The 22029-nt window shown below is 37.0% G+C and overlaps 1 protein-coding gene across 1 annotated transcript in view; it reads left to right on the forward strand.

Annotated features, from left to right (window-relative positions):
* Nucleotides 1–21230, forward strand: part of COL5A2 (collagen type V alpha 2 chain) — a 142993-nt gene extending 121763 nt beyond the window's left edge. The window contains exons 36-52 of the mRNA XM_029933288.1: nt 215–268; nt 660–767; nt 877–930; nt 1461–1514; nt 2240–2401; nt 3495–3602; nt 5243–5350; nt 6786–6839; nt 8704–8811; nt 9318–9371; nt 12437–12544; nt 12923–12976; nt 14011–14118; nt 15883–16174; nt 16892–17079; nt 18616–18855; nt 19543–21230. Of these exons, the coding sequence (XP_029789148.1) occupies nt 215–268; nt 660–767; nt 877–930; nt 1461–1514; nt 2240–2401; nt 3495–3602; nt 5243–5350; nt 6786–6839; nt 8704–8811; nt 9318–9371; nt 12437–12544; nt 12923–12976; nt 14011–14118; nt 15883–16174; nt 16892–17079; nt 18616–18855; nt 19543–19689 (2001 nt within the window). The 3' untranslated portion in view covers nt 19690–21230. The remainder of the gene's footprint in view (nt 1–214; nt 269–659; nt 768–876; nt 931–1460; nt 1515–2239; nt 2402–3494; nt 3603–5242; nt 5351–6785; nt 6840–8703; nt 8812–9317; nt 9372–12436; nt 12545–12922; nt 12977–14010; nt 14119–15882; nt 16175–16891; nt 17080–18615; nt 18856–19542) is intronic.
* Nucleotides 21231–22029: the final 799 nt, after the last annotated feature.

The raw sequence follows: 22029 nt of genomic DNA on the forward strand, positions 1-22029 counted from the left end.
TTTACTAAATAATTAAGCTTTTTTGAAACTTCAGACACTGGAAATTTTGTTCTACGGCCTTTATCTCTATCTCACCCTTAAAAGCCTTCCTTAAGAAATGAATTAATCTATATATACATTTCAAGATCCTACAATTTTATATAATTGAATTTTTAAATACTGTTCCCATTTAGAATAATGTATGAAAGCTACAGTAATCTTTGTCCTATCCTAGGGTTCTCGTGGTGAAAATGGCCCAACTGGAGCTGTTGGTTTTGCTGGACCTCAGGTATAATTTTCAAATATCTCTAATTTACAGTGGACACTCCTCTTGCTATAGCATTAGATTTAATTAATCATCATTGTGATATGTACTAAAGGCATATTAAAGATTCTGAAAAGTTTACTGGTTTCGGAGCAATACTTTCATTTTCAATACATTTCTTTTTTCACAACTGGCACTAAAATGCACTGTTTAAAATTCAAAGCTTATTTGGTTTAATAAAAATGTGGTGGGATAACTTATATTTTCAGACTGTCTTAGAAAATCCATTAGGGCATTTTTCCTTCTGTGCTTTAGTACAGATCACAATATAAGGTTAAATGCTATGTGAGCAATAATTACTGTGAAATAACTTGTCTATAAGTGTTATAATCAATTGTTTCTACAACTGATATAGGGTCCTGATGGGCAGCCTGGAGTAAAAGGTGAACCTGGAGAGCCAGGACAGAAGGGAGATGCTGGCTCACCTGGACCACAAGGTCTGGCAGGATCCCCAGGCCCTCATGTAAGTTAAAAGAAAAATAAAAACTAAAAACTTGCATCAACTACCCAATGTTCAGACTGTGTGTTTAGCCTGTGATGCTTTATTCTAACACTCCTGTCTTTCTGTATAGGGTCCTAATGGTGTTCCTGGACTTAAAGGCGGTCGAGGAACTCAGGGTCCACCCGTAAGTGGCTCTGCAGCTCTGGGCATTACACGCAGCTAGTCACAGATACCTGGCCCTCGGCGGCCATGCTGAAGTGCATCTGATGCTGGAACAACAAATTTTTACTTGGATAACAGACTGTAACGGAAAGGGCACTTAACCGGAGAGCTGGGTTACGCTTAGTTTTATGATCTTGGAGACCTAGCCCCCTCATAGGTAACATAAATTTATTTATTACCTATTGAAGAGGTAATGAATAACGAGGAATTGCTTTATAGAACTCTGTTATGCAAAATATTAATGCGATTCTAGTTCTAGTCTTGAACACACTTATATATGTCCAAGATAAATGGAAAGCGGAAAGAGAAAAATAGCATCCTTCCTCTCAATTAATTCAGATCCATTCTTGTATAGGGTATGAGAATAAATGCGTTGTTTACAACAAGAAAGGGAATGTAAAGACCTAAGTACCCCTGTGAAAAACTGGATCCCAGAAGGGATATGTAATTAATAGTTATTTTTAAATTTCTTATATGATATTGTATTTCTAGGGTGCTACAGGGTTTCCTGGTTCTGCCGGCAGAGTTGGACCTCCTGGCCCTCCTGTAAGTCACTTCAGTAATTCAGATCATTAGTTGTGAGGCCATCTCACACACACACACACACACACACACACACACACACACACACACACACACGATAATACACACAAACACACATATATGTACACATTACATAAAAACATATATATATTGTTATTTTTTATTCTTTTATTTAATCTCTTAATGATTAATCCATGTAAACAGCCCTTATCCTAAGAACTCATCATACTGGTATCTTGTCAAAGTAAATTCATCTTTAATCAGCCAGTGTTTCTTGGAGGAGCTCATTTAAAAGTCCTCTTTAGCACCAAAGTTTTACCGTTATTCCATTTCGGTACTAAATACTAATAGTATGGTGTGCTCATAATCATTTCATCAGGTTAAGAGGCATCTCTGAAATTTAATTCAATAAATGATATTCTTTCCTTATAAGATTAGGCCAGATAGAATTAAATGTTATATATTCATTAGTGGGCAGAGCCTTAAGAAGTTTGAAAATTCAAGTTAATTTCAGCACATTTTTGGTATTGACTCATAGGTAATTGTCCACAAATAATTTAGATTTCCTCCTGGGAAATGAATCTGCAGCCATGTTTGGTTTAATTTTGTTTAAATCCACTGGATGACTGATTATCTAACAGGAATAATGGACCGGAGAGGCCTTTGTATCAAATCCTCTAGTGTGACTTCTACTTTGCCGTCCTGAGTTTCTTTCTATCTTGTACTAGGGAGCTCCAGGACCTGCAGGGCCCTTAGGGGAACCCGGGAAGGAGGGACCCCCAGGTCTTCGTGGAGACCCTGGCTCTCATGGGCGAGTGGGAGATCGAGGACCAGCTGGTCCCCCTGGTGGCCCAGGAGACAAAGGCGACCCAGGAGAAGATGGGCAACCTGTAAGTTTTGCACCTTTGTTTGAGGCCACCTCTAACAGAGATATTTACATAGAAATTCGTAATATTCATGTCCACAAAGAAGCTGTTTATACATTAACCTGTGTCCTTTCATAAGTCCTTATTTCCTATATGTTTTTAATTTATAATTCTCAGCTCTAGAAAAAAGTGTTAAGTCTAAAATATAACAGTAATGGATGTGGTGTTTAAAAATGAAACAAGAAAACATTCTTTGTTAAATATCAGAGCTGGATAAAGTAAATTTTTAAAAAGTACATTATTTTAGGGGATCCTTGGTGGCTCAGTCGGTTAAGCATCCAACTCTTGATTTCTGCTCAGGTCATGATCTTATGGTTCATGAGTTCGAGCCTTGCATAGGGCTCTGGGGTGGAAATGCGGAGCCTGCTTGGGATTCTGTCTCTCTTTCTCTTTCTACCCCTCCCCTACGTTCTCTCTCTTTCTTTCAAAAATAAATAAATTAAAAAACCTTAGGGGCACCTGGGTGGCTCAGTCGGTTGAGCCTCCAACTTCAGCATAGGTCAGATCTCACGTTTCATGTGTTTGAGCCCCGCATCGGGCTCTGTGCTGACAGCTAGCTCAGAGCCTGGAGCCTGCTTCTGATTCTGTCTTCTTCTCTCTCTGCCCCTCCCCCTCTCATGCTCTGTCTCTCTCTGTATCGAAAATAAATAAAACATTAAAAAATTTAAAAAAATAAGTTAATTAAAAAACTTGAAAAAAGTACATTATTTTATTTAATATCTATATGTCTCAACACTAATATGTTGAGTCATTATTTATTTTAATTTTAAAGTTTCCTTTATCTTTTTAAAAAGAGGAAAAATATTTGCCTGAATACTCACCTCTTTAATTCCATCAATATTCATTCTTCATGTTTCTTTGCAATTAATGAATGATTTTTACCTTGAAACAGTGTTAGAAGCTCTGTATGGAGCATAAGGACTACTCTTACATGGTTTTATGAAACAGAATTTTTTTCTTAATACTGAAAAATTTATAAAGCTGTAATCTACTATGAAGTCCTTCCTTATGGTTTTATCCCAGAGAATTTCTAACTATAGTTTATCCTCAAAATTAGGGTCCGGACGGTCCTCCTGGTCCCGCTGGAACTACAGGGCAAAGAGGGATTGTGGGCATGCCAGGGCAGCGCGGAGAGCGAGGCATGCCCGGCCTGCCGGGCCCAGCGGTGAGTGTCGTGTTGGTCATCTGAATATATGCGATATCATTTGTGAGGAGAGAATTTATCTGTGTGTGTGTGTGTGTGTGTGTGTGTGTGTGTGTGCGCGCGCGCGCTTCATAGATTTTTTAGATACAAATTCTGACTATGTTAAAAAACATTTGACTTTGAATGTCAAATTCTTTACTTAAGTACCTTACAACAATTTTGAAAAAAAAATTTATTTTTAACCCTGGGACTAAAGAAAGAGACAAATAAGGATCTGGATTTTTGGTGACTCTGAATCTTTCTTCAAAGATTAAAAATATTCACAGAGCTAAAGAAGGGGGATAATCGCCTCTGGTGAGTAGGTAGCCTCTTTTAAATAAACATGCCTGACAAACACATTCATACTTCACAGTTCAGAGGGTAAGTTTCCATAAATCATCAAAGGGAAGAGTAGTTGAGCTAAAGTAATATTGGAGGGGAAAGGGGAGCGAGCTATAAACATGGACTCCAAAAGTAATCTCCTTTTCCCTGGAGGGTGCTAAGAACTTCATATTCCCTGGCTTGTGGATAAAAATTTGACTTACTGTTAGCTTTGAAGAGACTAAATTTTACTTCTGAAAGTTTACATGCTTGTGGAAAGAAAGGATGTTTTTATATGGAATCTAGACAGAGAGATGTACTGCTGGAATCCTGGAACTGGGGGAATCTGGATAGAGATCTGAGTCCAGCAAATCAGGAGTTAGGGGATATCTTATTGTTTCAGAAGTGACCCAAGGAGGGTGCTTAGTCCTGGGTGGCTTCGTCAGTTAAGCTGCTGACTCTTGATTTTGACTCAGGTCATGATCTCACGGTTTGTGATATCGAGTCCCTTGTCGGGCTCTGAACTGACAGTAGGGAGCCTGTTTTGGAATCTGTCTCTCCCTCTCTCTTTCTCCGCCCACACCCCTACTCATGGGCACATGTGCTTTCTCTCTCTCTCTCTCTCTCTCTTTCTCTCTCTCTTTCTCAAAAAAAAAATTGTCTGACTTTTGATTATGGCTCATGATCTTACGGTTGTGAGATCGAGCCCCACATCAGCCTCTGTGCTGTGCTTGGAGCCTGCTTAAGATTCTCTGTCTCCCTCTCCCTGTGACCCTCCCCAGCTGGTATTCTTTCTCTCTCTTTCTCTCTCTCTTCCTCTCTCTCTCTCTCTCTCTCAAAAAACCAAAACAAACAAACAAACAAACAAAAAAAACACAAAAAAACAAAAACCAAAGGAAGTGACCCAAACCCAGAAGTGAAATCTCCCCAGAGACCAAAGTGCCAGGATACAGAAATAGTGAGTAGACAAAGTGGAAGTGAATGTGGATGAACATGTCTTATCGGTAATGCAGATTCCTTTAGAGCAGCCAGAATTGACCATAGAACACAGGGAATTAGAAGTCGAAACACATACCCGAACTGATAGCAAAGGATGCTTTTTAGTCGCTGTGATATGTCAGAATGACTGTGATAATAAGTGAGCATGCCTCTAAGTGACTTCAGTGACTGGATGTTGTGGGATAATGGATTCATTGCTGTAGAGGGAGGACTGAGGTGCCATTTGAAAAAACAGGCTTTCTGTAAACTGGCATTCTTACATTTCTTCAGAAGCCATTGACATGTTTATACTTTTATTTCAGGGCACACCAGGGAAAGTAGGACCTACTGGTGCACCCGGAGATAAAGGTCCACCTGGACCTGTGGGACCCCCAGGCTCAAATGGCCCCGTAGGGGAACCTGGACCGGAAGTGAGTGCTGCAGTGAAAATAACTCTCCTCACCTTGTCTGGGTGTCATGGGGACAGTGTTGTTTGCTTATTTGTTTGTTTTAGAAATCGATTTAGAAATTTAGAAATTGCACATGTGACCTGAAGGAAGTTTCTCAGTGATGTTATTTGATGTCATTTATTTCTCAGGAGAGGAAACTAAATGATGTCAAAAAGAGAAGATGATAAGACTGGTGTCTTTGCACTGACCTTCATCCAGTCTAGAGCCAAGTATTTTAGTTGATTTAGGTTGTTGCCAAATTATTTTGAAGGGGAAAGGACACGTTCATTAATCTTTTTCCTTGTTATTTCATTCTATAATGGCATATTTGTCAAATTTGCCAAGTTCTGTGGTGATAGGATTAATGTGACTATTGCAGCTTGCAAAAAGAGAAAAGTAAGATCATTTTATTTAAGTATCACTCTAAAGTGATGTGATGCATGCCCTGTTCCCTGTTCATGTGAGAGAAAATCAACTCTGGAAAGGTGATTTGAGAAGTTACAGTGCGGGGGGCGGGTCTCCTCTGTAACAGAGCTCTTGTGAGTCCGTCCCTGGGCAGGTGTCACATTCTCTTGAAACAATCAGTGCCTTTCAGAGCAGTTTTTGGTCAAATGATGAAAACAGAGTTCTGAAAAAAAGTTATAAGGAACATAAATTTCACCAAGTTATTTAATATCTAAACAGAGTAGTTTTATTTTAAAACTCTAAGGGTATTGTTTGGGTAAGCTTAAGATATGAAAGCGAGGAAAACCATTCATTGGTAATACAGACAAAACATAAAATACCAAGAATATAATTGTTGCCTATGTATTTCAAAGGATTTGAGGATCCACCCTTAGAAACGAAGAATTTAGATTAAGTGCAGGAGGCTTGCCTGGAGGGGGGGTGGTTCCTGCTGCTGGGGCTCCTCCATCTGGCACTCCCCTCCCCACCCTGCAGGCCCACTATTGAAGAGGAGGATTAAGCCAACCTGAGCATAGATTTAGTATTGTCCCACACAAAACACTGAAGGACCCAAATTTGTAGCAAATTCCATGGTAGTTTTAAAGTTGAGCTGCCATGGTAAATGACTGGGCCTTCTTAATGCTTGAAGATGGAATCTGTGCACAGGGGGAGGAAATAGCATTGTGCTTTATACGCACTGGGTTGTAAGTGGAAAATGCAGTGTCTTCAATAAGACCGTATTAAAACTGGCACAAAAAAGTAAGAATGTGTTAATAATTTTACAAGCAATTCCAAGTAATGGAAAAGATGGCAGAAGACTTTCTTTGACTAAATTTTCCTTGGGTGTTAATTTATAATTTATAGAAGAGAAATGGAAAACGTGCTATAGTTTTTCTGGCAATTGGAAGAAGGTTTTTTGATTTTTTTTTTCCATTACTCAGTTAACTCATTTTTCACATATGATTCTTTATAGGGTCCAGCTGGTAACGATGGCACTCCGGGACGGGACGGTGCTGTTGGAGAACGTGTAAGGGCATTTTCACTAATTAGAAAATCTGCAGTGATGTAAATTTAAAATTTTTGTATTACTAAAGAGTAAAACCTGCCTTTTCTTTCATAGCTCTGGGGCAGCCCTGATTTTTCTGATAGTAGCTACTTGATTGCATAATGTCATAAAATTTAGGTAAATCTGGTAAGTGAAATGAGATTTGAATACATAGCAAAGTGAGATGGTATTTCTTATTAACTTTGGAAAAGCAAATTGCTTTCATATTTGGTGCAGCATGAGGTTGTGGATGAGGATACAGATAAAGGAGTATAACTTGCAAACTCATTCACAAAAGTTGGAAGCAGAAATAGAGCTCTGTGACATCTAACTAAATATCTCTACTCATCTCCTAAAGTGAATGCCCCATGAGGAAATAAACCATGTGGCTTTCTAAATATTTATATATCTCATGATGTATTTGAAATCCCATGATGCTGACCTGAAAATATCCCCAACTTTTTTTGAAGTTCCAGTGCCTACTCTAAAGTCTATCCTGACACAATGGCTCTTTTCATTCCGAGAGCTTGTCATGTAGCAGAATGGGCTCTTAAGTCAGACAGACCTCGACTGCAATCTTTATTCCTTAAATCATTGCTGATGAGGTCTTGAACAAATTTTTGGAACCTCAGTTTTCAAATACATTAAATATGATCAGTACCTATTCCACTGGACATTTGTGCTTTAAATAATATGTTTAGAGTATGGAGCTTTGAGGACACGGAGTAAGCCCCTCCCCGATCTACCATAAAGCCAAGGAACACAAAATCTCTTGGCACCTGGGTTTTTCCCTTGAGCAGTATACATTGTGCAATAGAGTAATCTTCAAAGATTTTTCTGATGCACTACCTGGTATAATTCTGATATTCTGTGAAACCCTATGCACAATTTAAGTTGCCATCACACTTTATTTTAATTCTAAATGTAAGCAGTTGCAAAAGAGGTAATTCCTGGTAAATTCTAAATGTGTATGTGCTTTCAATATATATATTTTTCAACACATTGTATTTGCCAAATGGACAAATATGTCCATTCTCTAACCTAATGGCAAGGTTTATCCTGGTTTCCAAACTAATCAGTCTATTAAGACTTAATTTCTGTCAGCAAAGTAGGTCTGACTCCATTTTTCAAGTCAAATAACTATGCTAACACATGTTTACATAACAATAATCTCACCTCTGATTTTCTTAAAGAGATGTTAAGATTTTTGAAGTCTTGTCATAGTTGGGTCACCTGGATAAAGAAGCAACATCCTCTTTTTTTCTAAATACTTCTCTGTTTTATTCTCAAGTGAACTGTGCATTCTGGAAAAGTCTTTAGTTTTGTACCCTGAGAAGTTTTCTTCATAAAAAGATTGCAAACAGATATGAATGTCTGTTTTTCCTTTCGTAAGATGGGAGAAGAGTGATTATTAAAGAGGAAGTAGGGAAGGATGCTTCAGATCAGTTTTCTGAGATATCGCTAATGGAACTGAAAAATCTAGAAAGCAGTTACCTTAAAGTTTTCTCAGCTTTATCACTCTGGAAAGTCTGTTTACTCCAAGTGAATAGATACACTTGGAGTCTGCTGGTGTAAGAAACACGTAAATCCTGGAGCAGATGCTCTTGCTCTGCTTCAGCAATCTCGACTGGGGGAGGAAGAGGGTAAGAGTGAGGGGAGGGAGGACATCCGAAATTGGGGTTAACAAGTCAATGTCAGTAAAATACTTAAGGAAAGTATAAGTTGAATAATAAAAATGTGGTTTAAAAGAGGTACATATTTTCTTTTCATGAATAGCATGAGCATATAGAATGCCATTATTTTAGAATAAATATCAAAAGAATAATGCCATGGCTCTTCTCATCAGGGTGATCGTGGAGACCCTGGGCCTGCAGGTCTGCCAGGCTCTCAGGGTGCCCCTGGAACTCCTGGTCCTGTCGGTGCTCCAGGAGATGCAGGACAAAGAGGAGATCCGGTAAGGAGAGTCAACTTCATACTGACAGTTATAACATCAGGAGGCCATATTGTGACTACATGTATGCCTACATGTAGTCATACCTGTGCACTTGATTCAGTGCTCTAAACAAAGAATGATGAACAGTCAATTATGACTCAATTTTTAAAATCTTAATGGACAACATTTGATTTCTAATAGATATTCAAAAATCCTGATGTTTTGAATTTCATTATCTAAAAATGTTGTGATTTATAGTAAGTATGCATCGTATTAAATTTAAGCATGTCCTACTGTAGTTGACTAGGTTGAGCTTTATTCAGTGAAGTCAATTAATAAAATTGACTAAACAAGTGTCATTGGAGTTATAGTGAGCATATTCTTATACCTAAGGACATTAGCTTGATTTTAATCAATCAGCCATAAGAGTATACACTTAGATATATAACTTACATATTTGCAAATCCTATATCTATATAGCATATGCATATTTTTCACATACCAATTTTTGTAACAATCTCTTCTAGGGTTCTCGAGGTCCTATAGGACCACCTGGTCGAACTGGAAAGCGTGGTTTACTTGTAAGTTCTCTGTTTTTCTTTAAAAATAAAAATCGTTTCACACAAAATATACTGCTAGTGAAGCATGATTTGAGATTCATAGGTGAAAATTAGTGAGTTCTTCAAACTTTGGACAAAAATATTAATTTAATACCCAGGAGTTTGTATTTATTTCTATAATTTAAGCATATGTCTTCTGAGTTTCACTGTTAGTTCTTTCAGTGATCAGTGAAGACTTTTAGAGTTAGTTTTCTCCCCGATTAATAGGAATCATAGTGCCCTTTCCTCAGAAATTTTCTGAGAATCACATTAGGAAAATGGGTTTGAAATCTCTTTGTGAATTTGAAAAGTGCTAGCCCAATATGTTTTAATTTCAGCTAGACTACACTGCCATGTTCTGATCTTTTTGCTATATGCAGGTGCCTCCAGGTTAATGATTATTATATAAATGTTTTACCATGAATGAATCATGTCTGATGGGCAGCCTCATAGGCTATGTTCCTTTGACACTCATTATATGAATTAATATCTATATCAATGTAGAAAAATTATAGCCTAAATTCATGATCGATTATTAACTCATATTTCTCAGCTTTGATTTGAACCTTACTGGAAATTTCATAGTTACCTGACATGTCAAGTGAATGATTTTCTAACTAGTTATAGAAACAATATGGCTTATTTTTCATGATTAAATGAATTTTAGCTAATAATTTAAATAGACGTTTTCTGGTTTAGTTTATATTCAGTTATAAAATTTTAGGGCATCCCTAAAATAAAAGAACCTCTCTAACATAAAAACATTCAGGCTGATTTCAGTATTTAAATTTGTATTGTTATATAGAATATGTAAAAGTAACTGAGAAATAGTCTTATTTTTATTATAAAAAGATTAGCATACTGTTTGACAATTAGGATGTACAAATTTAAAAAAAAAGGGAGAGAGAGAGAACCAAAAAAATAAGAACAAGAAACTATTCAGAGAAAAATTAACCTTAGAGCCAGTCTAAGTTTGATGATATTTTCCATTCAATTCTGGACACAAGCTGTCCTAGTAGGTGGCCCTTTGTCTCTAGGCCATTTACTGTGAACTACTAGAGCCCTGGAGTTGCTTCCATTCCCTAGGACTTAAGCAAAACAAAACACAACACAACCAAACGAAAGGACAGTCCAAGACTAATCAGACTGATCTGCTCATTCCCACCTCTTCTCCAGGCGTAGCTTTAATCCCACAATAGGTTGCTTAATTATTGCTTTTTCTTTAGTTTTTCAGGATCCTGACTGATAGATTTGGGTACAGATATTGCCGATGAGAGGATAACAAGCATTTCATTGTGTTTTCTTTAAATTTTGTTCAATGTTTATTTATTTTTGAGAGAGAGAGAGAGAGAGAGCGAGCGAGCATGAGCAGGGGAAGGAGCAGAGAGAAAGGGAGACCTGGAATCTAAAGCAGGCTCCAGGCTCTGAGCTGTCAGCACAGAGCCCGATGCAGGGCTTGAAACCTCGAACTGTGGGATCATGACCTGAGCCGAAGTGAGACACTTAACTGACTATGCCACCCACGTGCCCCTCATTGCGTTTTCTTTAGAGGAGAGTGGCTTAATGATAATATTCTTTTAACACTTGCTTGAACAAGACTTTGCCAATTTTGTATTTTCCCCCAAGTTTGAGATATAATTTGCCTATAATATTATTAAAGTGTGTAGCACAGTGATCTGATGTAGGTATACATTGTGAAATGATCGCCACAATACCACAGTAAAGTGTAACTAGGACTCATCATATGATATAGCTGCAAATTTTATTTTCTTGTGGTGAGAATGTTTAAGATCTACTCTCTTAGCATCTTTCAAACATGGCCAATTTCTTAATATAGTTCCAGCTATCATTTGTTCAGTTAACATATTTACATGTAAAAATTTAACAAACATTCCTTTCTTTGAAGTAACATAAGTGAATAAGAACTCATGTTTTAATTTAAAAGAATCTATGTATGGTGGCAATATTTTCACATAATGATTATCAGCATAATATATGAAATACAGTGTTTGGAAAAAGTTTCAGCTAGGTTAGCTCAAACTTAACAATGCATTATTTTTATGGGGCACCTGGGTGACTCAGTCAGTTAAGTGTCTAACTTTAGCTCACGGCTCCGCATCAGGCTCTGTGCTGACATTTCAGACTTGGAGCCTGCTTTACGTCTGTGTGTCTCTCTCTCGCTGCCCCTCCCTTGCTCGCACTCTGTCTCTCTCTCCCTAAAAAATAGAATAAACATTAAACACATTTTTAAAAAAATACATCAATTTTGTGTAATGCAGGGTAAACATTAAAAATGGAATCATGGGGTACTTAGGTGACCCAGTTGGTTGAATGACTGTCTTTGGCTCAGGTCATGATCTCACGGTTCGTGGATTCGAGCCCCGCGTCAAGCTCTGTGCTGACACCTAGCTCAGAGCCTGGAGCCTGTTTTCAGATTCTGTGTCTCCCTCTCTCTCTGACCCTCTTCTCCTCACATTGTCTCCTTTCTCTCAAAAATAAATAAAACTATTAAAAAATGGAATCTTTAGGAAAGCAGTAGTATATATCTTATGTTTTTAGTGATCACCTTCCTTTATTGAAAAAATAGACACACACTTCTAGGTCTAATTCTGTAAGTAACTATGTTAGTTCACACAGTAGTCCCTCCTCCCCCATTGTGCTCTGTGGGGTTTCAGTTACTCGTGGTTAACTGCAGTCAGTAAGCAAATGACTCCCCTCACTCATCTCCTCACACCGACATGTTATCACCTCACATCATCACAGGAAGAACGATGAGTATAGAACAATAAGATATTTTGAAAGAGAAAGACTACATTCACATAACTTTTATTATAGTATATCGTTGTAATTGTTCTATTTGATTATCAGTTATTGTTAATCTCTTGAGAGTATGTCTACTGCTCAGGCATCCACTGTGGATCATGGAACTTATCCCCCATAGATTAGGGGAGACTACTGTACAGTATTCAAGTTTGTAGTAAATACAATTGTAAAAATTAAAATTGTAGTCTTAACAAGCAATATTCATGCTATGACCCTATTTTTAGGGACCTCAAGGACCTCGAGGTGACAAAGGTGATCATGGAGACCGAGGTGACCGAGGTCAGAAGGGTCACAGAGGCTTCACTGGTCTACAGGGTCTTCCTGGACCTCCTGTAAGTTATTCCTTGAAGTATTATTTGCCTGCCATGTGGAAATACACAGGTATCTTGACATGAATATACATTTGTCTATAAAATGGTTGGACCTTTTGTATCTTATTTTCATTTCAAAGGATATCTTGATGAATATTTAATTACCCATTTGCCATATATCAGCTGTAATTTTGTAAGGAAGAAATAAAGCAAAGCATTTATGTTCCCTCACTCCTACAGTTTAGTATTAGTCAACTCATACAGACATTGTAGAGATAGAAGACTTTAAGAAATTAGCATATGCTGCTCAAGTCAATGAGAGCACATTTTCAAAAGCTGAGAATGGCAAAATGTAGGTGTAAATATTTTGGCAACATTTTTTTACTTTGTCCTACTTAGGGTCCAAATGGTGAACAAGGCAGCGCTGGAATTCCTGGACCGTTTGGCCCAAGAGTAAGTAACGGAACCTAGTAAGTTGCTGATGTAAATAATAATGCTTTTGGTAACAAAAGGGCTTGGGCTTGAGTATCATTTTCATTACATTGAAGCAGAAGTCAGGCCCAGGTTCTCTGCAGCTGGAAGCAAATAGATGAGAAAAACCATTCAGCAATTCCCTTTAAGTAGAAATATTCTGAAATATGATGTATTTGTTACTTCATGGGACCATGAAGTACCTAGTGTGCATATCCTCATCTGTAACTTCATTTTCTTACTCTGTGTTCATGGATATTTCCATTAAACTTATACTCTTTGAGAAAATATAGTAGGACTTACCATGAAGTGGAAACAGATTTTGAGGCTGGATATGTTTTGTTTTTTGTCTAAGTAAGTGAGATACTGTCTCAGAATGTATGAGTTTGCATAAGGCTAGTTTGGAAGCAAATTATAAGATGAGGACAATATTTAAAGCTTTAAAAAATTCTACATTAGTGTTAATGCTGGCTTCAATAGGTCATTAATGTCATAAGACAATTGACCCATGTAATTATTTCAGAAAATCATTGGAAAGAATTTCTGCTATGTCTAAATACAGTGTAAACAAATCATATGAACACTGAGAAGAGTAGTATTGACATAACTAGGCTGTGATGAGATCCTGGGGAATAAGCCCACAAATTTAACCTATATCAATCCCTCTAACATCTGTCATTTTCTTAGTCCTAATTAATTTCATTTCTAATTAACTTTCCAATACATGAGATTAGATGAAACAGCCTCCTTATAAAAAAAGTAGATAACCAGTCCATTAAAGTTTTTAACTGAAAGTTGGTTAAAACCAAGGCTGAATGCTTTGAGCATGCGTGGATGATGGAGATTTCATATGTGGTGAAACGGGGAACATTTAGAGAGCCAGAACTCTATTGATTAGTCATTAGGAATATGAATGAGAAATCATTGTGATAGCTCGTAAGGAAAACACTTCTTTGATTATATGGTCATTGTAAACGTCTTCATAGAATCTAAAATATGGTCTTTGTTTCTGGCAGGGTCCTCCAGGCCCAGTTGGTCCCTCAGGTAAAGAAGGAAACCCTGGGCCACTTGGGCCTATCGGGCCTCCTGGTGTGCGAGGCAGTGTCGGAGAAGCAGGACCTGAGGTAATCACAGGGGCTTACATGCAGGGGAGGCTGTTGCTTCCCACCCCTGGATTCTATCCAGGGAACATCTGTGCCGCATGATGGACGAGAGATTTAAGGAACTCTCTGAAAACAAACCTAAAAGTCACCCAAGAGCTTGACTAAGTAACTCTTTCACATATTTTAATACAGGTTATTCAATGTATATAAAATTAGAGTCCAAGCTACCGAATGTGACTTGACTTCGTGTGACACCAATGAGAGAAAGGAGCAATTATAATTAAAAGGACAATATACTAAGTGTGAGATTTGGTGAATATAGTCATTCATGAAAATGTTAGAAAGTGGAAAGTATGAAATTAACGTTTTTCTCTATTAAGAATGAAATTTAGAAAGGTTTTAAATTAGAGCTTTTTATTAAAAAATTCCAACAATATCAACTTTGGAAACATCAGGAATTTGGGAACCATTTTCATATATCTGCCATGCACACGTGTATGTGTGTGCATGTGTGTATATGAGTTTTGCATCCCTCTCTGGTGTTTCTTCCTCTCTGGTCTTATTTACCTTTCCCTCCTATCCTGTCTCTTCCTTTTACTGGTATTATCATTAAACTAAATATTATTATTTATTATATGGATGGAATAGCCTTATTTTTCCAATGGTCAAGAGGAATATTTCCTATTTATTTTTCTGTGCATGGAGAACAGCTACAGAACTGGGATACCTCTGACTTATGTGGCTCTTGTGGTTCAGCAGTCCTTGATAGGAAAAAAAAAAACCCTTTCCCTTCATTAGGAATGCACAGAATCGTGATATGACCTTAACAAGGAAAAAATGATTTAACAGTCTGTTGAGGATGAGGCAGGGCTGGGACTGAAGGGTGAAGCAACTTGGCCAGAGCACTTGAGGAGTGGCACGGCTCCTTCAGAGCTCCGGCCCTCTGACTGCCAAGACTGTGTTCCCGACAGGGGACATGGACGCAGCGTCTCTTCCGGTTGTCAGCCATTTCTCTTAAGCGGCTGAGCTGTTCCTTGGGAAATTGCAGAAAGGACCGATAGCGAGGATCCACTTCCAAGCCCCTGCGACTTCTCTTGCTTATCTTCCTATTATTCCAATAGTTCTTGTTTGGCAACAAAATAAGAGAGCTGTTTATTTTTGTTGATAAAAATGTTAAAGAGAACTTCCTTCCGTTTTGTTTAGTACAGAGAATTTTGATCTACACACCAACTAATGCACATTAAACGACTTCCTGTGCTTACCCCCATATCTGGAAGAGAGGGGGAATTCTTCTGTCGGTGTTTCTTGTGGGCATGACCTTGACAGAGATGAGAGGTCTTAAAGCACTAGCACCCACAGCTCTTCTGTATCTCCTCCTCCAGCTTCTGTCCATAAATCCTTTTAAACATTTTCGTTGTGCTTTACCCCAAATAGTGTAGAAATGAACATGCATACCTAGACACTCTTAACACAAAATATATTGCATCTTCAAGAGCAAATGTTTTGCACTTTGATTTTTATTGGTCTCAGATGCTGACTTGAAGATATGTTTGTTGTCTGAAAAAGTTACACATCATTTCTCATCCTTAGGAAGTTACAGGTTGGCAGGCCAGAGCCATCTAGTTTTAAAAAGTCACGCGGTCATAGATCTGTCAATGCCACCAGACTGCAGTCTCTCCATGTAACTCCCTACGCACCGCATCCCATCCGTGACATTGTGTCCAGCTGAAAAACAAAAACAAAAACCAAAAAATTTAACTTTTTCTAATTTTTTTTCAAAATTAGGGTCCTCCTGGTGAGCCTGGTCCACCTGGTCCCCCAGGGCCCCCGGGCCACCTTACAGCTGCTCTTGGGGATATCATGGGTCACTACGATGAGAGCATGTCAGATCCACTTCCAGAGTTTACTGAAGATCAGGCGGCCCCTGATGACAAAAACAAAACTGACCCAGGGGTGCATGCTACCCTGAAGTCACTCAGTAGCCAGATTGAAACCATGCGCAGTCCTGATGGCTCTAAAAAGCATCCAGCCCGGACCTGTGATGACCTGAAACTTTGCCATTCTGCAAAGCAGAGTGGTGAGTACCCATGTGCCCATTTGAGCCAAGTCCATTGTTTCCCATTGTGTTCTCGACTGCATTCCAAAATATTTCATTGACTCTACTTAAGTACAGCCACAAAAGGTAAAATGCCAAACACCACAGACTTTATGTTTCAGTGGTGGGGACAGTCAATAACATGAAAATTTGTAAGATGACAAATATTATAAAATAAGACATATTCTATTAATTATCCATTTTCATGTAGTTATAGAGATAATTTATAACATTCTAATTGTAAGTTCAACTTATTTACTTTATTCATTGTTTTGACAATGTTATTTTATTATATTCCAATTATATTTTGATTTTAAATATTAGCTTTACAAATTTCATGAGAACACATCCATTTTGACAAAGCCACTTAATTATGGTGGCTTATCTCTTTTTGGTTAGCTTTCTCATTTATGAAATGAAGATTGTGATATTTCCTTCCCATGTATGTGTTGAGCCTTAAGCACATGATTTGGCAAAGTGCCTTAGAACAAACAGAGTTTCTTGGGCAGAAAGGACTCAAATGTGTAACAGTTACTTTTTCCTTAACTGAAGAATATTTTCTTAACTGAGATACTCTCTCTTAAAAGAGTCCTTCATCGGTGAATTCGTATTTTCAAACCCTCTGTTGATTCTTCTAGACACTCATAATCATGTTTGAAATTCTCTTTATTTGGCAAATATTTTTATTTTGGGAAATAGGTGAATACTGGATTGATCCTAACCAGGGCTCTGCTGAAGATGCAATCAAAGTTTACTGCAACATGGACACAGGAGAAACATGCATTTCAGCAAACCCATCCAGTGTGCCTCGTAAGACCTGGTGGGCCAGCAAATCTTCTGACCATAAGCCTGTTTGGTACGGTCTTGATATGAATAGAGGATCTCAGGTAATTTAATATGCTTACATTAAATTGTATTCTTTGCTTTTCATTATTTATTGTATGTATTTATTGTATATTTATTGTAGCTTACAAACAGTGACATCATGACCTGAGCCGCTGAACCCACTGAGCCACCCAGGCACCCCCAGTTTTGCCACTTTAAAGAGAAAGTGATCATATTTATCTCAGTCTCTGTTTGAATACAAAGAGATTAATATTATCTCTGGTACATGATAAGCTATAAATAAATATTGGATAATTACTATAATAGTATTTTTAATAATTAGGTCACTTTGTAAGCTTTGTAATATTATTTAAATGTAAGGTGTCTTTATAATTACAGTTGGACCTTGAACAACACGGGCTTAGGGACAAAAATCAGCCAAAAATCTGTGCAGTCAGAAATCTGCCTAACATTTGAGTCCCCAAAAATTTAACCAGTAATTGCCTACTATTGACTGGAAGACTTATCAATAACATAAACAGTTGTCAACACATGATTTGCATGTTATATGTATTATATACTATATTCTTACAATACAGTAAGCTAGAGGAAAGAACATGTAACTCAGGATGAGGAGAAAATACATTTACAGCACTGTACTGTGATGCTGAAAAGCTTCTGTGTGCAAGTGTCCTTCTGCAGTTCAAACCCATATTATTCAAGGGTCAACTGCATGTGAATTTATTAGTATTTTTCCTTGTATGTTTTTTTTCATGGTCTTGTATTCAGATTCTCAACCAGCCTTGCCACTTACTATTATAATATGAATATTTCATTCCGTGTCTCTTTATGGCAGCCCAACTCTGAAACTTTCTTCTCAACTCTGCTTCTTACCTTTCCTCAGAACTCATGTTCATGGTAAACATAATGAGACACTTTAGGTGTGAACAGGATAGACTAGAATCTACCATTATTTAATGGGTAGGAAAATTTAAAATATAAATATACCCAATTGAAATGTAATTTAGTTAATATACTATGTAAAAGGCTCAGATAGGAGCACTGAAAATAAAGCTCAACATAGAAGAGAAGCAGAAAAGAGCTGTAGGAAAATATTTTTGATTATCCGTTTTTGTTAGCTAATAACCTGCAATTCCTATTTCCTGTAAGTATGTAACAGTGGGTTTAAAAAATTAAGTCTCAGTTCTTACTATAATTAGCATTAGGGCCAGTGAGTTATTTCTGGTCCATGATTGAACCAATCCTCAGGTATAACTTCTAAAAAAACAATATTCAAGATTTTTTAAAACAGAGAAGCAGATTTAAAAAATACTTATACTTTCTCTAGTGAGTTATAATTGTCATTGATTTCATTACCCTTTGTTTGGGGTAATAAGGACAGAAGTTCTTCATCATGAGTATTTACAGAAGTTTTAACATATTTTTATATATAGGTAGAGTATGTTGTTTTATGAAAGAATAGAAGTAATACTTTCAAAATTGATGTCTGAAATCAATACATATGCGTGCACACACACACACACACACATCCCACTTATTAAAACCCTTCGTATAACAAAGATTCTTTGTTTCTCTAGTTTGTTTATGGAGACCATCGGTCACCTAATGCGGCCATTACTCAAATGACCTTCTTGCGCCTTTTATCAAAAGAAGCTTCCCAGAACATTACTTACATCTGTAAAAACAGTGTAGGATACATGGATGATCAAGCCAAGAACCTCAAGAAAGCTGTGGTCCTCAAAGGGTCAAATGACTTGGAAATCAAAGCAGAGGGAAATGTTAGATTCAGATACATAGTTCTTCAAGATACTTGCTCTGTAAGTACTTTTAATCCATTTTGATCTGGTTGAGGGAAAATTTATTTTTGTTAAAAATACTGCTTTGGCAGAAGTGGAGGCAATTTTATCCAGTCTATAATTACGCATAATAGCTTCATTTATATTTATTCTATAGGATAAATATGAATGTGTGTGAATACATGAAGCATGGTAGAAGTTTTAATACAATAATTAGCAAAGGACTGGATCCTTGGGATTCAACCCAGCTCTTCTGCAAACTCACTTCGATTCTCCTGCAAGTCACCTTACTTCATCTCAGTTCCATGCTTAAAATTCCTTGATTCTAAAACATACAATCAATCTGAGATACTCCTTGAATTTTTGAGTGATTTGTATATCTCTCCACTTGCATATATAGATATAAAAAAGGAAAATATTTAATGATGAATTATTTCATTTGTGAAAACTAAAAAGGCTTTCACCATTTATGTTGTTAGTGACCATTTGGGAAGCTGCAAAATAACAAAGGCATTTCCTCAGTATAAAGCATGAAAGAAATGCCTCCAGCCATGCCAGTATCAACTTGATATTAGCAGTGCTCTTAATTTTAAGTAGTGCTCGAAAAGACATTGCTTTCACATTATCAAGTTTGGCTTAGAAGTTGATGTCTAACATCTTTGGAATAATTCCTATATACTATTAACCTGTTGCACTGTTTAATTCCAGAAACGAAATGGAAATGTGGGCAAGACCATCTTTGAATATAGAACGCAGAATGTGGCACGCTTGCCCATCATAGATCTTGCCCCTGTGGATGTTGGCAGCACAGACCAAGAATTTGGCATCGAAATTGGGCCAGTTTGTTTTGTGTAAAGCAAGCCATGATACATCGACAATGAGCACCAACCCCCCCGTCAACGACCACCACCATTCACAAGAATTTTGACTGTTTGAAGCTGATCCTGAGACTCTTGAAGTAATGGCTGATCCTGCATCAGCATTGTATATATGGTCTTAAGTGCCTGGCCTCCTTATCCTTCAGAATATTTATTTTACTTACAATCCTCAAGTTTTAATTGATTTAAAATATTTTTCAATACAGTTTAGGTTTAAGACGACCAATGACAATGACCACCTTTTAAAAAAGTAAACTGATTGAATAAAATGATATCTCCGTTTTCCTCAATTTATTTCAGTGTAATGACAAAGTTGCTTAGTATTTATGAGAAATTTCTTCCTGGCAGGTAGCTTAAAGAGTGGGGTATTTAAAACCACAACATGTGTTTATTTCACTTGGCTGTAGTTTGAAAAATACAAAGTAGTGCCCTTTCGTGACCTCTCATCCCCAGATTATCAATTAAAAATAAAACCAAAATGTTTACCCTTGTGATTTAAATCTACATGCATGTCTTGAGATTGTGTAATTACCATAGAGACTCTTCAAAGAGAACTTGAGAAAAAAACCCATCAGTTTCTCACTGTCTTAAATGGAATTTTTAAATAATATATATTCATTGGAATTTCTGGAAAACAAAGTGATCTGAAATTTTTGTAAAGGGTGGTAAGTTCAGACTTTTCTCATTCAAATTAAAGGTACCTTTGACTCAATCTATCAATATAGATAGAAGTTACCACAAGTATACCACTGAATACATTTGCACTTTCTTGTTTAAGAAGACATTGAATGAAAAATAATTTACATGTACAACTTTATAAACGTATGTCCAGGACCCAAAGTTGAGAGTCTTCCACATGTACAATCTCATCATCCTGAAGCCTATAATGAAGAGAAAGATTTAGAAACTCAAGTGGTGGAGCTGACTCTATTCATATGTGATGATTGGAATTAGAACATTTGGCCTTTGAACTCTCATAGGAAAAGTGACCCAACATTTCTTAGCATGAGCTACCTCATCTCTAGAAGCTGGGATGGACTTACTATTCTTGTTTATATTTTAGATACTAAAAGGTGCTATGCTTCTGTTATTATTCCAAGACTGGAGATAGGCAGGGCTAAAATGTATTATTATTTTTCCTCTAATGATGGTGCTAAAATTCCTTTTATAAAATTCTTTACAAATAAAGATGGTTTCATCAATAACACTTGTGAAAAAAAATAACTGTTAGACTCCCCATTTCTGAAAGAAGGAGCATTGTTCCAGTGCCTTTCCATTGTTCATCTGTCATACTGTATCTGGAATGTTTTGTGATACTTGCATGTTTCTTAGACAAGAACATGTAGGTCCCCTTGTGCCTCAAGGTTTTCCCCCCCTTAATTGCATTTGCTGGCTCCATTTTTATTTTTTCTTTAAAAATAAACAGCTGGGACCATCCCAAAGGACAAGCCATGCACGCAACTTTAGTCATGTATCTCTGCAAAGCATCAAATTAAATGCACGCTTTTGTCATGTCAATGGTTTTCGTTTTGTGAAATTCCTTTGAACATATTAGACCCATTTTATTTCCAATAGTGAAAAGTGAAGTGTTGTGGTATTCTTTACCTGCCATTTGTTTAAAGGGTAAAACAACAAATACCTTCCATTGTTTATATACTGGCTTAGAAATGAAACTCAATTTTCAAATCACCCACAAAGGCAACACGACACTAATTATCACTGTGTATGCCCTTAAAATTCTCAGGTAGTATTATTGACAAAAAGAGAAACGCAACTGGTTTTTCATGGTTGAATAAATTGTGATAATAAAATGTATGTTTCAATGTATATCACATATGAATTTAGCCTAAATGTTTTCAGTTTTATTTTCAATATTTATTTCACAACTTTGTTTTTCCCCAAATTGGTTATTATTTGAGCTCTACATCTTACATTTGAATATTTATATACCTAAAAATATTTGTGAGTTTTGTTTGTATTAAAACTTCCTTCAAGTCCAACCTGTACAGGTTGTACAAGTTCAGATAAACCAGAAATAAGTGGTGATTTTCTTAAGTCAAAAACACTAATAATCTCTAGCTATAGAAATATCAGCTCTTATTTGGAGCTCATGAATAAAAGTTTGCCCTGGACAATTCCAAAGGCCCTTAAATTACTTGCTTGAGTTCTAGATCCATAGGCCCCTCTAGACTCGTGGACTTCTTTACCTTCCTAAGTGATACTTCAAACTCTATATGATCAAAGGTGAAATAATCTACAGCTGGGGAGGATGGACATTCACTTATTATTAATTTATTAAAAATACAAATGAAAATTT

Source organism: Suricata suricatta, chromosome 3 (genome assembly GCF_006229205.1).
Source record: "Suricata suricatta isolate VVHF042 chromosome 3, meerkat_22Aug2017_6uvM2_HiC, whole genome shotgun sequence".
Classification (NCBI taxonomy): Eukaryota; Metazoa; Chordata; class Mammalia; order Carnivora; family Herpestidae; genus Suricata; species Suricata suricatta.